Source organism: Oncorhynchus tshawytscha, linkage group LG13, assembly GCF_018296145.1.
Source record: "Oncorhynchus tshawytscha isolate Ot180627B linkage group LG13, Otsh_v2.0, whole genome shotgun sequence".
Classification (NCBI taxonomy): Eukaryota; Metazoa; Chordata; class Actinopteri; order Salmoniformes; family Salmonidae; genus Oncorhynchus; species Oncorhynchus tshawytscha.
Window position 1 is genome coordinate 64,163,108 of NC_056441.1, and position 16,068 is coordinate 64,179,175.

The following is a 16,068-nucleotide window of genomic DNA, read 5'->3' on the forward strand; positions in this document are numbered from 1 at the left end:
CTGATGTTGTTGTTTGAGTGATTGTTTACCATATTTAGCTGCTTTGGCTGCCACAGGATTATATCCTGAAATGCAAAACATGAATCAGTTGTGATTTTTATAGTCTAAAAATGATTATAGATTTGCCAAATATAACCATCTAGTTCACAATATCCTGTCTGAATAACGTCCTTAATATATACACACAGTAAAGAGCAACACTACTGAGATGAGAGTAGTGTTCACTGTGTAGTATACTTTTAGGCTCACCTCCAGCCCCAGGTACACCTCCTACTCCTCCTGGTACTCCACCAAATCCTCCAGCCCCAGGTACACCTCCTCCTCCTCCTGGTACTCCACCAAATCCTCCTGCTCCTAGGCTTGCTCCTGCACCCCCTGGAACTCCTGTGTGGTAAGACAAGATAAGAACAGTTATAAAGGGATGATCTGCAGTTCAAACAATAACAAAGCATCAACCCTCACACTTTTTGGGTAAAAAGCTGAGGGATGGGGTTGGAGAAATGTTTGCACTCTGATCTCAAATTTATAGACAGCGATACAGACTGACCATCCATGATATCAACATAATAGTTTTAACTCTGTTCTGAGGCTATGCAGTATTTGTTTGCAGTTACAAGGTTCACAAGCAAAAGAGTAAAAGAAGTTTATATTTGGGATTCTGATGGTACGACAGTTCAACTAAGCTAAGGAGGCATCTATATATAAGTTCTATTCTTCAAGAATCAATGGGTATATTTCATTAATTTAAAAGTCTAAAAATGAATGTAGCAACTGCTGTTTGCCCCTTTGAAGGTTAACATAAATAAAAAATCTACAGTTGAAGTCGAACGTTTACATACACCCTAGCCAAATAAATTTAAAATCAATTTTGAACAATTCCTGACATTTAATCCTAGTAACAATTCCCTGTCTTTGGTCAGTTAGAATCAGCACTTTATTTTAAGAATGTGAAATGTCAGAATAATAACAGAGTGAATGATTGATTTCAGCTTTTATTTCTTTCATCACATTCCCAGTGGATCAGAAGTTTACATACACTCAATTAGTATTTGGTAGCATTGCCTTTAAATTGTTTAACTTTTGTCAAACGTTTCGGGTAGCCTTCCACAACCTCCCACAATAAGTTGGGTGAATTTTGGCCCATTCCTCCTGACAGAGCTGGTGTAACTGAGTCAGGTTTTGTAGGCCTCCTTGCTTGCACACGCTTTTTCAGTTCTGCCCACACATTTTCTATAGGATTGAGGTCAGGGCTTTGTGATGGCCACTCCAATACCTTGACTTTGTTGTCCTTAAGCCATTTTGCCACAACATTGGATGCATACTTGGGGTCATTGTCCATTTGAAAGACCCATTTGCGACCAAGCTTTAACTTCTTGACTGATGTCTTGAGATGTTGCTTCAATATAGCCAAATAATTTACTGCCTATGATGCCATCTATTTTGTGAAGTGCACCAGTCCCTCCTGCAGCAAAGCACTCCCATAACATGATGCAGCCACCCCCGTGCTTCACGGTTGGGATGGTGTTCTTCAACTTGCAAGCCTCCCCCTTTTTCCTCCAAACATAACGATGGTCATTATGGCCAAACAGTTAAATTTTTGTTTCATCAGACCAGAGGACATTTCTCCAAAAAGTATGATCTTTGTCCCCATGTGCAGTTGCAAACTGTAATCTGGCTTTTTTATGGCGGTTTTGGAGCAGTGGCTTCTTCCTTGCTGAGCAGCCTTTGAGGTTATGTCAATATAGGACTTGTTTTACTGTGGATATAGATACTTTTGTACCTGTTTCCTCCAGCATCTTCACAAGGTAATTTGCTGTTGTTCTGGGGTTGATTTGCACTTTTTGCACCACAGTACGCTCATCTCTAGGAGACAGAACGTGTCTCCTTCCTGAGCGGTATGACGGCTGCGTGGTCCCATGGTGTTTATACTTGTGTACTATTGTTTGTACAGATGAACGTGGTACCTTCAGGCATTTGGAAACTGTTCCCAAGGATGAACCAGACTTGTGGAGGTCTACAATTGTTTTTCTGAGGTCTTGGCTGATTTCTTTTGATTTTCCCATGATGTCAAGCAAAGTTTGAAGGTAGGCCTTGAAATACATCCACAGATACACCTCCAATTGACTCAAATTATATCAATTAGCCTATCAGAAACTTCTAAAGGATTGAGGTCATCGTTTTCCAGACATCATTTTCTGGAATTTTTCAAGCTGTTTAAAGGCACAGTCAACTTGGTGTATGTAAACTTCTGACCCACTGGAATTGTGATACAGGGAATAATAAGTGAAATAATTGTTGGGAAAATGACTTGTGTCATGCACAAAACAGATATCCTAACCGACTTGCCAAAAACTATAGTTTGTAAACAAGAAATTTGTGGAGTGGTTGAAAAACTAGTTTTAATGACTCCAACCTAAGTGTATGTAAACTTCTGACTTCAACTGTATGTACCACCTCTGATATTGGTGTTTTGAGAGATCTTTCATACCATATTTAGCAGCTTTGGCCGCAGCAGGGTTATACCCTGAAATGCAAAAGTTTATAGATTAGAAACCCAGATTTTTATAGTCAAACTGCAATCACAAAAAAGAAGAATTTTGAACTAACCAAACTCACTGTAAGAGGCCTATCAGATTTTGATGTTGTACAGTTACTTTCATATGTACCTCCAGCTCCTCCGGATAACCCTCCAGGTACTCCTCCTGCTCCTCCTGCTACTGATCCAAAACCTGGGATGCCACCCGCACCTCCTGGGACTCCTATGGTGGAGGGTCACAAGAAAACGACTCAAATTAGTCTTATTAGCTAAAACTCTGATATTGGTGTTCTGAGTGATATTTCTTACCATATTTAGCAGCTTTGGCTGCAGCAGGATTATATCCTGAAATGTAAAACATTTCAAATAAATCTAATTTTTTAAAAATCTACTGACCCTTGGCCTTACTCTGAAAATCGTTAGATATACTCTCACTGTCAGTATAGATCACAAAAAGCTAAATGTTTCACTTGTATACTCATATTCTCTTTCACTTGTATTCTCTGAATAGTAGTAATGTCAACTGTGGCTGTCCTGTCTAGTAGTTTTGTTTGGTGGTACTGTACACTGTCAGGTACTGTCCAGTAGAAGGTTAGAGGTGTCTTTATCAGACACTCTCTTTCTCCCCTCACCTCCAGGGTAAGCTCCTCCTGCTCCAGGGTAAGCTCCTCCCGCTCCAGGGTAAGCTCCACCTGCACCGGGCACACCACCCAAACCAGCACCAGCACCTGAGGGTAAACACTTCAAGAGTTAGTAGTTGAAGTTAACACTGTGTCAAAAAGCCCAGTTTCAGTAGCCCTGTGATAGCGATCACTACCATATTTAGCAGCTTTAGCCTGAGCCTGGGCCGGGTTAAGACCTCCTGTCCCAACACCTGCAGAGAGTGGGGGAACACAAACATTAGAGTTACAGTTCTCAATTCAAAGTAATTTATGTAATAGAGTGCTCTTAAACATATTTTCCCATATATTTGTGTAAGTGTTCTCCAATTCCCTACCAGTTCCAATGGGGTATCCAGGCTTGGATCCAGGACCACCTTTGCCACCAGGAAGGCCTGCTCCACCACCACCACCAAAGCCCCCATATCCTGAACCAAGTGGAGAGAACCATCTACTGTACCGTACTGCTTGTACTACACACACATGTACAATCACACATACATGCAGACACACTACTTAAAACATTTACATATTAAAAACGTTCTGTACCAAATGGAAGTTTGCCTCCAGCTCCTCCAACTTTCGCTCCATAGCCACCTATAGAAACCATGGCGACAAACAAACGGTATCAGTCTTGCATAGAGTAAAGGTTTTGAACTGACACACAGTCAGAAAATACATTACTACTTCATTGTTTGTGAACGGACCTTTGTTTAAAATGATTGACTTATTACTGATTTATTCAATTTCATTCCAGATCCACCCAAGACATAAAACCACACAATTTTAATCTATTCTGTTCAGTAGTAAACATGAATACATCTACTTGTAAATGGGTTAATAGTTCTACATCAGTAAGGTTTGAGCCCAGTAGGTCATAGCTGAAGCAGTTTGGGTTTTTATCATGTGTAAACACAGCTACATTTGTTTCTCATCAAACAGGTGTTGATTTGATTCAGCAGTATAACCTAGCCTGCGCCAAACATCGAGACACATTCTTAAAACTAACCTACGGAACAGACAAGGAGGATTGGTCAGTCCACTCAGATCTTACTATTGCCCCTGAGTGACTACAGATCTGAGAGGAGGCCAAAGGAAAGCTCTAACTTACTATATGCTTTTGGCTGCATGACACTCTTTCCTGTGAAGGACCACATACGGTAAATAGCTAAATAAGACCATGTTGTCTTAACACATATAACATTAACTGACATTGATTGAAGTGGTGGTCCCTTAAAGGGAGTGGGTGTGAAGCAGCTAACTTACATACAATACATGACAGAAGCAGTCACAGTTTTAGTGGGTTAAGGTTCAGAGCTTTTGCACTTTTCAGATTTTCGAAGTGTCTTAGAGGGGAAGGTGGTGAAAGCATTCAAATCAAATCAAATCAAATTTTATTTGTCACATACACATGGTTAGCAGATGTTAATGCAAGTGTAGCGAAATGCTTGTGCTTCTAGTTCCGACAATGCAGTAATAACGAGCAAGTAATCTAACTAACAATTCCAAAAAAAACTACTGTCATACACAGTGTAAGGGGATAAAGAATATGTACATAAGGATATATGAATGAGTGATGGTACAGAGCAGAGCAAAGGAACTGTAACGAACTGTCAACATTTTGTCAACTTACAGACTGAAAACATCTGACGTTTAACATCCATTAAACACTGGGATGAATGACGTTTAGGGACAATAAGATAGTGATTTTTTTGTTTGTTTTTGTGATCAATATTACATTTTTATTTCACAATATACAACACACAAGGCCGGATCACTTTACAAATACTAGCTGACATGACAACATTAACATTCAATACAACTATTTACATACTCTCAGGAGTCAATTATTTGAGTGCACAATATGACATCTACAGAAAGGAAGTAGAGTTTACAATAAAACATATTCTATATTATTTACAGAAAATAAAATGTCGTCCCTCCACTCCCCTACCATGTAGGACCATTGCTTGGTCAAGAGTTGTTAATATCTGATCTCATTTTTGCATAATACATCCCATGCCTCAACTATATGTGCCAGAGCTTTGTTTATCACAGCCACTGATCGCTCTACATGAACACTATCTTGAAAATATGATAACCATGTTTGAGGCGAGAGGATTGTAGGGGTAATCCAAGCACTAAGGATAACCCTTTTTACTGCTGTTAACCCTGTATATATGATTATTTTCTGAACCAGTTGCAATACAATTGAAGAGTCATCATTCAAAAAAAATAAAGGTGAATCTTTGACCACAGGGAAACCCATAATTGTTGTAAGGAAATCTGAAAAGTGACCAGAACTGGGACCCCACAGGACATTCCCAAAACATGTGACCAGAACTGGGACCCCACAGGACATTCCCAAAACATGTGCATTAGTACTCCAACAACATTCATTCGGCATCTATCACAGATTGGAGTTGGAATCAGCTTAATCTTAAAACGTCTAAATGGGGTTGCAAAAATGACAGGCCTCTCTCATCTTTTTAAGTGGGAGAACTTGCAAAATTGGTGGCTGACTAAATACTTTTTTGCCCCACTGTAAATTAATAATTATATATTTGATATAAGTAGACATGCACTCAATTGAATATAAAGCACCCACAAGCCACCAGTGGCTGAAAACACAATCATCGCTGCATGAACGAGTGACGAATTTCCAGCCAAGGGTGTCCATGAAAATCATTCCTTCCACTCTCGCCCCTTGCCTTGCAAGTGTATACTCGTCAGATGTCATGATACTTCATCAGAAGTGTTCACTTAATTTGTGGGATGAGGGGATAGGGTGTGCTTATAAGTGTTTGGACCGTAGCCCCGTTATGATTCACTATATTGGATCACTCCAATATTTTGGTATCACTCCGCGGCGGAGGGATACAGCCGAGGTGTGGATTTACAGATTCACTCCCGTGTACACCTGTGTCACGGCTGGGGTCCGACCATATATATAGATAACATGGCCGCAATACACACCATAAGGCGCTGTTTTACTGCTTGGATATTAAACCGGCTAGGTAATATTGCAGTTGGCGTAAAACAAAAACATATAAATCAAATCCATCACCTGGTTGCTGTGTTGCAGAGGTACTGGGTTCTTTATCCATTACCCGGTTGAATTCCTCCAAGTGGGTCAAAACATGGCTCTCCCAGGGCGTCGGACCCCTGCTTCATGGCCTTGTTGGCTTGGCTGAGCTTATGGCTTACCTTTGTGACAGGTGTGATGGTGGCATCGCCCTGGGGATCCACATACCTTGTCTATGCACGGCCTGGGTTTGAGCCATGCGGAGAGGGTGGTGGAGAGCTCTACTGGATGCCTGTTTTGTGTGGTGTTCTCAGAACGCCTGCACCTGTTACGATTGGAGGCCATGCGCGAGTGGGTCGGCCAGGCACGGGCTCAGGCTGGGGACGAGCTTACTCCTTCAGGAGAGGTGCAGCAGCGAGCTGTTAGTTCCTCTACTGGGCCCAGTACCCCTCGCAGGAAGAGTGGCCGGAGCCATCACGGGCAGAGCCCATCTGCTGCCAGTCCTGGATGGGGACATGACTAGGACCGCTGGGACCACCTTGAATGGAGGGTGCATGCCCTGCTTCAGGAGGTTGATAGCTTCGACGGCGACGACAGCTGTTCCCTGTTGGCCAGTGATAGGCTGTTCCTGGGGGACGATGTTGGCACTGTTCACCACCGTGAGCGGGGCTACCAGGCTGACAGGCCATCAGAAGCCGCCAGCAGGGCTTCATCGCCCCCAGCGGCTCGAGAGGCTATGAGGAGCCTACTCACTTGGGTAGCCACTGCACTGGACATCAACTGGTGGAGAGTGATGACTCGCCATCTGTCCCCATCTCTGCTGAGTTCCGCGACTGAAGGCGTGACCCCCGCAGAGTCTTTGATGCGGACTTGAAAGCTACATATGGTTCCCTCTGCTCTCTTGGCCACCTTACCAACACAGCCATGCTGCTGCAGGCCTGCCTACAGACTCTGTTTTCCCGGCTGCAGGAGGGCACATAGGAGCTCCTCCGGGAAGTGATGGAGGTCTCTCGCCTGCTCCTCTCTCTGTCTTCAAGCGACATAATTTTATCCCGCAGTTGCTTCACTGCATCTCGGCAGGTGGCTATGTCATCTGTAGTAGCCCTAGCGCTAACCTGCATCTCATCACAACGCCGCTCCAGAGATTTGCATGTGACAGATTGGCTGGCAATGTCGTTTGAGAGTTTTAAGATAGATGTGTTGGAGGCTTCCACCATATCCTTGAGTGATTTAATTTATCCTGAAAGCAGTTCCTCCAGGGATTCCTTAACTGCTTGTTTGACCATTGTCTGCATCAAAGTTTGTTGTTGATTCAGAACATTCAGAACAGTGGAAGTATCCTCACTGGTATTTTTATTTTCTATTTATTTTTCTCTGTGGATCAGCTTTAATATTGTGGATAGATTGTTGCTTCCATCAATCAATGTAATTGTCTGCATCATTTCCAATCCCCCATATATTATTTCGGTAAATATATACACTACCATTCAAAAGTTTGGGGTCACTTAGAAATGTCCTTGTTTTTGAAAGAAAAGCATTTTTTGTCCATTAAAATAGCATCAAATGGATCAGAAATACAGTGTAGACATTGTTAATGTTGTAAATGACTATTGTAGCTGGAAACGGCAGATTATTTATTGAATGTAGGCATACAGAGGCCCATTATCAGCAACCATCACTCTTGTGTTCCAATGTCACGTTGTGTTAGCTAATCCAAGTTTATCATTTTAAAAGGCTAATTGATCATTAGAAAACCCTTTTGAAATTATGTTAGCCCAGCTGAAAACTGTTGATCTGATTAAAGAAGCAATAAAACTGGCCTTCTTTAGACTAGTTGAGTATCTGGAGCATCAGCATTTGTCAGTTCGATTACAGACTCAAAATGGCCAGAAACAAAGACCTTTCTTCTGAAACTCGTCAGTCTATTCTTGTTCTGAGAAATGAAGGCTATTCCATACTGTATATAACATTCTATTGATTGCAAGAATTTAGAATAATCGTTTAAATAGAAAAATGTGTTTTGAATTCGGCGTTCGGCGTTGTCTCGGCGTTGTCTCGCCGTTGTCTCTCGAAAGTCTCTTCCCAACTATTTTGCAATTTATATGGCACAGCTGTCAATTTTTTGGGTCCATAAATTAAATTGGTATATGTTTTTATTTATCACAATTTTCTTCAACCATTTATGGTTTTTAATGCAGGGCCGACAGACAAGTTCCTTACTTTTTCCCCCTTCTACTTGCCTCTTCCATTTTTTGTGGTAATGCTGCAATTAGCTAATTATAATTTTGGGTAGAATACACATTTCCATATGTCTGCGTTAGCTGCATGTGTGACAACTCTATGTATGATATCATTTACAAAAATATTACCTTTTTAAACATTTGATCTAAAAATATGTTTTTTCTATCAATTAGTATATTTGAGTTTAACCACAATATTTGTTGTATTATTTGTTCTGTCTTTTCAGGTGGATTAAAACTGAAATTGCAACCAACTTTCTAAGGCTTGTTTAACAAATAATGATATTTTGGAGATGATTTTGTTTTCGAACAACCAAAAGTGAGCAGTTGTAATCTGAATAAAGGGAAAAGGCCATTCTTGAACATGGGGTAAGACATTCCTACTAATTTACTAGAGAACCATTTCGGATTTAAGTATACTTTTTGTATGACTGATGCCTTTAGTGAGAGGTCTAATGCATATTTGTTGCATAAGTAGGCCCTTTTAATTTTGTCTGGCTTGCCATTCCAAATAAAATTGAATATTTTTTGTTCATATAATTTAAAAAGCAGGTGTTGGCAAAATCATAAACAAATAGGTAAACTGTGATATAACTAAAGTGTTAATCAGGGTGATTTTTCCACAAATAGACAGGTATTTTCCTTTCCATGGTAGCAAGATGTTATCTATTTTTGCTAAATTTCTATAAAAATGTATTGGATTGAGAATTTCTTCCTTTCTATCCTCACTGGTATTAGTTGTCTCGGTGTCTTCCTTTGTTTGGGAGCCTTCCCTATGCCTTAGTTGAGTGTCTTCAGCCGCGTAGGTCCATGTTATTAAGCATTTTGATGGTTCAGAGGCCAGCTGTCAGGAGTTTATTACGAATTTCGGACTTTTGAGACGGTACTCAGAACTATACGTGCATCTCTGCCAAAAGGCCGCCAGAAGTGTTATAGTTGTTTTTAAGTAACTAATGGAGGATTGCCACCTCCAGTTTACCTGCACACGCCAAATGATAATACACTTGTTTTAACACTAGCTATGTGTCCATCTCTATAGATTCCATGATGGCAATGCAAAGACTCAAAAATGTAGCTTCATTATCAACATTTTAGCTGTGAATTGATAGTAGAAAATAAATCATTAGTAGTCATTAAATTGTCCGACGACAAACCTTGTGTTTTGGGTGTTTTGAGTGGGTATCCATGGAATACTCCTGGCTGCATTGGTCCTCCGTAACCAACACGACCCGAGCCTCCTGGTCCCTGTTGTCCTCCACCTGGCACTGTAGAGGACAAATCATATCAGACAGACAGGTGACAGACAGGCAGGAAAACACAGGCAGAAAGACAGACAGACAAGACATGAAAATAAAGTGATCTGTAGATGCATGCATGTTACAGGTATCCCATTCAAATGTCATGTCATCAAATATGTTATTGCATGTTTTATTAAAAGCATGATTGACTTACATGATTTGGGATTGAGTCCGTTCCCAGTGGCCACACCGGGCAACACTCCACGACCACCAAACCCTGCAGATATGAAAAGGGGATCAGAGAATTAGCAAATGAATGGATATCACAGCATGCAAATCCCTGAGTTACATCAACCTGTATTAAATCCATGAAGGGAGGATATGGTTAAACATTCTTTGATATAATGTGATTTATGTGGGTTTGACTTTCAGAGAAAGAGAATAGGCACACCTTGTCCTGGCACCTGGCCACCTTGGTAAAGTCCAGGCACCCCCACACCTGCAAAGACCAATGCAATCAATGATTTTATACTGCATCCAATATCATTCATCAGATTTTGTACACGTGCATAGTTATATAAACACTCGCTCACCTGGTACTCCTCCTTTTGGAGCCTTTCCTTTTCCGGCACCTGGTCCCAGCCCACCTCCAGGTAGGCCAGTCTGAGGAATAACAGGGGCTGAAAGAGACACATAGTAGAGACATTACATACTATAGTAACAACTAATCATATACTAGTGAGTCCCGCGTCAATATTGTGAATCAGCATAGCTAGTGTACATTACACTTCTAGAGGATAATGATAAAACATTGAACATTGTCAAGAGAAAAGGTAGGGCTGGATGGCATGATTTCAGATTTGTGTGTGTCTCTTATTTCCTACGGGCACTGCAGCTCCTGTTCCTGCACCTCCAGGTCCCCTTGAGTTTGTCATCATCATCATCATCATCACAGTGATCAAAGAATGTGGACAATGCAAATGTTTATCCAGAGTTGTTCTGAGAGGCAGAGAGGCTCTATGGCACTCTATTCCGTATAAAGTGCACAACGTTTGACCAGGGCCCATAGGGCTCTGGTCAAAAGTAGTGCACTATGTAGGGAATAGAGTGCCATTTGGGACACAGACCACAATAATGCATGGTATTTGTCTTGCCTCATCAAATGCTTCATTTCTTTGGCTCTTTGGTTATCCCCTGCGCAGGAAATTAGCTGTCAGCTCTGGCTCTTGAGGGCTTGGCAGTCGGGATAAAAGTTTTAATTTATTTGTTTAACCTTCTCTTTCTATATTAAAATCCACCAATCCTTCTCTCCAAGGAACAGACATTACGCAGTGCCTTTTGTATGTGGTGAACGAACGAAGGGATTCAAAGAAACAAGGGAAGACTGGCAACAGAGAGAATGGAGAGGAATGCTGCTGTTCTCACTGAAAGGGGTTTGGATGGAATGGGATTGTTTTGTTGGAATGCCATGAAAAAAGTCTAGATAGGGTTGAGGAGCATTGCACAGAGCTGTATCGACCTGTGACTGAGGGCCTTGTCAACTGCCAACCAATATTTAAACACAGGCTCTTTGCCATAATGCTAGGCCATGATTGAACATTCATTGAACATACTCTAATAGGCTGACCACACCGCTCGCGTTGCGTACACGAGCGTTGCAAAATACATTTTGAAATCTATGTCATTCAATTATTGCACCCACACTGCTCGCGCACGTCAACGAGCGTCTGCGTTGCCAAGGGCTAAAATAGAACTCCTTTCTATTTCTGACGCAGATCGCGCTGCAAGTCCTGCCTCTCCCATCTCCTCATTGGTTTATTGAATCAGGTACCTACGTGCCATCTCCTCATTGGTTATACCCACGTGGGTGATTGAAAGACGAACTGCGTTGCCAGTTGGTGTAGTAATACTATGAAAGTTTAGATGCCAATCACCATATAAGTTCAAAGATGAAAAAGCCTGGAAGGAGGAGAGATGACTAGAAACGATTTGGTTGACCGTTTTATATGTGGATTAATTGTCGGAGTAGAGGACCTTTCAGGTAAAATAACAACTCAATGTTTATATCCCAGGACAAATTAGCTAGCAACAGCAAGCTAGCTAAATAGGACAAATTAGCTAGCAAGTGCAAGCTAAATGTTTTATGCTTTTCGACCTGTCCCCAAATTAATATAATTGGTTCAGAGTTTGTTTTGATATTTTAACCTGCGTGTCCTGATCACGTTTGGTGTGGGGGAACAAAATAAATGAATGCACGATGGCGCACGCGTGCAGCCGGTTTGGGTTCCATGTAAAACAACGTAGTTCAGGCAATATTGTTTAATAATAACAATCTACACCAATCTATAAATCATGTCAAAAGTTTGAATGCAATTGATGTGACATTTTTTCTCACAGCATGTGAGCACACAAACCTATATAAGTTATTGAAAGCTGTACAGTTAGAGAGTGTTAGATCACTAGTTCTAAAATGGCTGCTGCAACTAGGATTTCAATTATTCATGGAACCCTGGGTGCTAACATGGTGCCCATGCCACTCACCTAGACCTGGCTGTAATCCACCACCGCCATAGCCTGTAGAGAAACACAGAAACAAAATGTAGGTTGGTTTATAGTTTGTTGTGATTTATGTGTGTTTGGTTGTTTTATAGCTTTACACAACACAGATAAATCCATAGCAACATTATTGAATGGCAATAAAATGTTTGTTTTTATACAAAACATCTTACCTAGCTATCTAAAGATGAAAGCACTAATTGTAAGTCGCTCTGGATAAGAGCGTCTGCTAAATGACTAAAACGTCAATTGCAATACTATCACGTAGACCAATGCTGGTCCATCCCTCCCGGAGGACAATGCCTCAGGACTACCTGGCCTGATGACTACACCAATCTATCAATCAAATGTATTTATAAAGCCAGTCCACCTGGTCGTGCTGCTGCGCCAGTTTCAACTGTTCTGCCTGTGACTATGGAACACTGATCTGATCATCTGACGTGCTACCTTGTCCCAGACCGGCTGTTTTCGATTCGCTCTCTCTACCGCACCTGCTGTCTCTAACTCTGAATGCTCTGCTATGAAAAGCCAACTGACATTTACTCCTGAGGTGCTGACCTGTTTCACCCTCTACAACCACTGTGATTATTATTATTTGACCCTGCTGGTCATCTATGAACGTTTGAACAACTTGGCCATGTACTGTTATAATCTCCACCCGGCAAAGCCAGAAGAGGACTGGCCACCCTTCAGAGCCTGGTTCCTCTCCAAATTTCATCCTAGGTTCCTGCCTTTCTAGGGAGCTTTTCCTAGCCACCCGGTCTTCTACATCTGCATTGCTTGCTGTTTGGGGTTTTAGGCTGGGTTGCTGTATAGCACTTTGTGACATCTGCTGATGTAAAAAGGGCTTTATAAATACATTTGATTGATTGATTGATAGAGAAGCATGGCTTTGAAAATGTCTTCTGTCTGTACAGTACCTGGTTGTAGTCCACCTCCTGCCCCATAGCCTGGCTTGGGTCCTGCCTTCTGTCCCAGCCCACCTCCAGGGAAGTAGCCCCCAGCACCACCTCCTCCATACGGCGAGCCTCCATACGGCGAGCCTCCTCCATAACCAACTGAGGAGAGGGGAGAGAAGCCATGTGTGGTTATTAATCCAACCCTTTAACACTCTGTGTCTCATTGTGTCATATTGTGAAGCGCTTTATCGGTGGCCAGGAATGATCGGTAGCCTAAGTGGTCTTTTAGCATAGTATTAGCTTGAACAGCACTAAGACACAGGGTCAGTACAATTGGTGGTCCAAGAACCTGAACCTGAAGTGACACTGCTACTGTACCTCCAGGCTTAGCGTATCCTCCTCCAAGGGCTCCTGCTCCTAGACTGCCTGCTCCAGGACCAGCTCCGTATCCTCCACCACCTAGACCACCAACCCCAACACCACCAGCACCAAGGTTTCCATAACCTCAGAGAGAGAGAGAGAGAGAGAGAGAGAGTATGAGGCAGTATTAGTGAACATCATTTCAGATCCACATGAAGTGCTTAGGTTGTGCACAGAAAATATAGGTTTGACTTGGTTGTATATAGTAGGTCTCAAGGAGTGCTGGTGGTGGTAATGTCAGATTGTGCCTACTAGAGGGAGTCAGAGGCTGAGAGAGGAACAGCTAATCTCTAGTGGCTGCCGCGGCAACAGGTTTTTGGCATGCTGCAACAGTCTCTATTGGGATAAAAATGTATTCTTCCCACATGGTAATCATACATAAATTAAGTCATATTCCAGCTTGGGTTTCTTATTGTTGACAAAAACAGCGGGAGGGGGAGGCGGGAGAGAAGAGGGGAAAATGAGGGTAGAGAGGAGGCAGATGATTCCAGACATGGCCCAGCTGTCCGCAGACAGCGGTGGAGAGAGGGAAGAGAGGCGAGGAGGAATGCAAGGGGTAGCGATAGAACAAGACAGGGTTTCATCCTCTAGTCAAAACAATTGTGGGCAACGTCCTGCCAAGGCCTTGACATCCCCACCACACTAAGCTAGGTCCTCCAGATCTCCTCCTATCCGTGCTCCACCTCCCATTGCTCAACCAACAGCTGACACGTGGTGATGAGGAGAGTAGAGAAAGAGGAGGAGGAGGAAGAGGCGAGACAGACGCTAAGCTAAACAGCCTCGTACTAATCCACCTCCTTTAAACCTTTTCATTCCATTGCTCAACCAACGACATTCTTAGAAACAAGGAGGTGATGAGGAGGAGGCAGCACAGGGCTGAGGAAGAGGCAAAACCAGGTCATTCATTAGTCTAAATGGTACAGTACACTCCCTTGGCCTGGGGTTGGACAGCCAGTCTATCTCAAAGCTGTTGGTTTTTCATAGCTCTCAGAGGAGACAAAAGACCAGCACAGAGGGTTGGAATGTCTCACTGGCAGCTCTCTGTTTAGGAGAGGAGCACGGGCCAGTCTGAGGTGTGTGTATGTGTGTGTGAGAGAGAGACACACACACATTCTCTCTCTTTCTCTTTGGCTGTGTGAGACTCGCTTAGCGCTCAGGGTTGACCGCCACCTGCTACGCTGCTCTGAACCCTCTGATCACAGACCAGGAGACGAAAGGCAGACACCACCAACCCTTCCTGAGAGGGAACACGTGTGTGTGTGTGTGTGTGTGTTGTGTGTGTGTGTGTGTGTGTGTGTGTGTGTGTGTGTGTGTGTGTGTGTGTGTGTGTGTGAGTGAGAGAGTGAGCAAGAGAAAGAGAGAGCGAGAGAGAGAGCATCATTACAACACTGTATATATGACATTTGAAATGCATTTTTCTTTTGGAACTTTTGTGAGTGTAATGTTTACTATTCATTTTTTGTTTATTTCACTTTTGTTTATTATCTATTTCACTTGCTTTGGCAATGTAAACATAAGTTTCTCATGCCAATAAAGCCCCTTAAATTGAAATTGAAATTGAGAGAGAGAGCACGAGAGAGAGGGGGGAAGGCAAGGAGAAAGAGAAGAAGAAAGAAAGAGTGGGCAGACTCTCACACCAGGTTCAAAGACAGTAGAGACAGCAAGGCCGTCCCAGTCACCACAGGACTCCATTTTTTATGGCTCCAACATCACTGGATCTCACTTGTATAAAACAGCTGAAAGGGAAGCTACTCTACAGTAACTGTAATGCCCTCAAAGTCATGTCTTTTTCTCTTTAAGGATAAGAGAACACAGCAACATGCTCCGTCCGGACCATTGCTCATTGGCAACCCTCTACAGATGTGGTGTGGGGGCTGTGCTTTGGCAAAGTGGGTGGGGTTATATCCTTCCTGTTTGGCCCTGTCCGGGGGTGTCCTCGGATGGGGCCACAGTGTCTCCTGACCCCTCCTGTCTCAGCCTCCAGTATTTATGCTGCAGTAGTTTATGTGTCCGGGGGCTAGGGTCAGTTTGTTATATCTGGAGTACTTCTCCTGTCCTATTCGGTGTCCTGTGTGAATCGAAGTGTGCATTCTCTAATTCTCTCCTTCTCTCTTTCTTTCTCTCTCTCGGAGGACCTGAGCCCTAGGACCATGCCCCAGGACTACCTGACATGATGACTCCTTGCTGTCCCCAGTCCACCTGACCGTGCTGCTGCTCCAGTTTCAACTGTTCTGCCTTATTATTATTCGACCATGCTGGTCATTTATGAACATTTGAACATCTTGGCCATGTTCTGTTATAATCTCCACCCGGCACAGCCAGAAGAGGACTGGCCACCCCACATAGCCTGGTTCCTCTCTAGGTTTCTTCTTAGGTTTTGGCCTTTCTAGGGAGTTTTTCCTAGCCACCGTGCTTCTACACCTGAATTGCTTGCTGTTTGGGGATTTAGGCTGGGTTTCTGTACAGCACTTTGAGATATCAGCTGATGTACGAAG

General features: G+C 42.8%; 1 protein-coding gene across 30 annotated transcripts in view; it reads right to left on the bottom strand.

Annotated features, from left to right (window-relative positions):
• The window catches only part of LOC112265467 (elastin), a 96,632-nt gene that overhangs the window by 44,470 nt on the left and 36,094 nt on the right, over positions 1-16,068 (bottom strand). For 26 of the 30 annotated variants that reach the window (XM_042296168.1, XM_042296161.1, XM_042296174.1 and 23 more), the window contains exons 6-20: positions 13,532-13,657; positions 13,175-13,312; positions 12,240-12,272; positions 10,292-10,378; positions 10,150-10,197; positions 9,913-9,975; positions 9,615-9,725; positions 3,745-3,792; positions 3,534-3,623; positions 3,354-3,410; positions 3,169-3,264; positions 2,667-2,759; positions 2,489-2,524; positions 250-384; positions 30-65 (exon numbers count right to left, since the gene is read on the bottom strand). In XM_042296168.1, coding sequence (XP_042152102.1) covers positions 30-65; positions 250-384; positions 2,489-2,524; positions 2,667-2,759; positions 3,169-3,264; positions 3,354-3,410; positions 3,534-3,623; positions 3,745-3,792; positions 9,615-9,725; positions 9,913-9,975; positions 10,150-10,197; positions 10,292-10,378; positions 12,240-12,272; positions 13,175-13,312; positions 13,532-13,657 — 1,197 coding nt within the window. The remainder of the gene's footprint in view (positions 1-29; positions 66-249; positions 385-2,488; positions 2,525-2,666; positions 2,760-3,168; positions 3,265-3,353; positions 3,411-3,533; positions 3,624-3,744; positions 3,793-9,614; positions 9,726-9,912; positions 9,976-10,149; positions 10,198-10,291; positions 10,379-12,239; positions 12,273-13,174; positions 13,313-13,531; positions 13,658-16,068) is intronic. The other 4 variants (XM_042296166.1, XM_042296181.1, XM_042296178.1 and 1 more) reach the window with 4 other exon arrangements.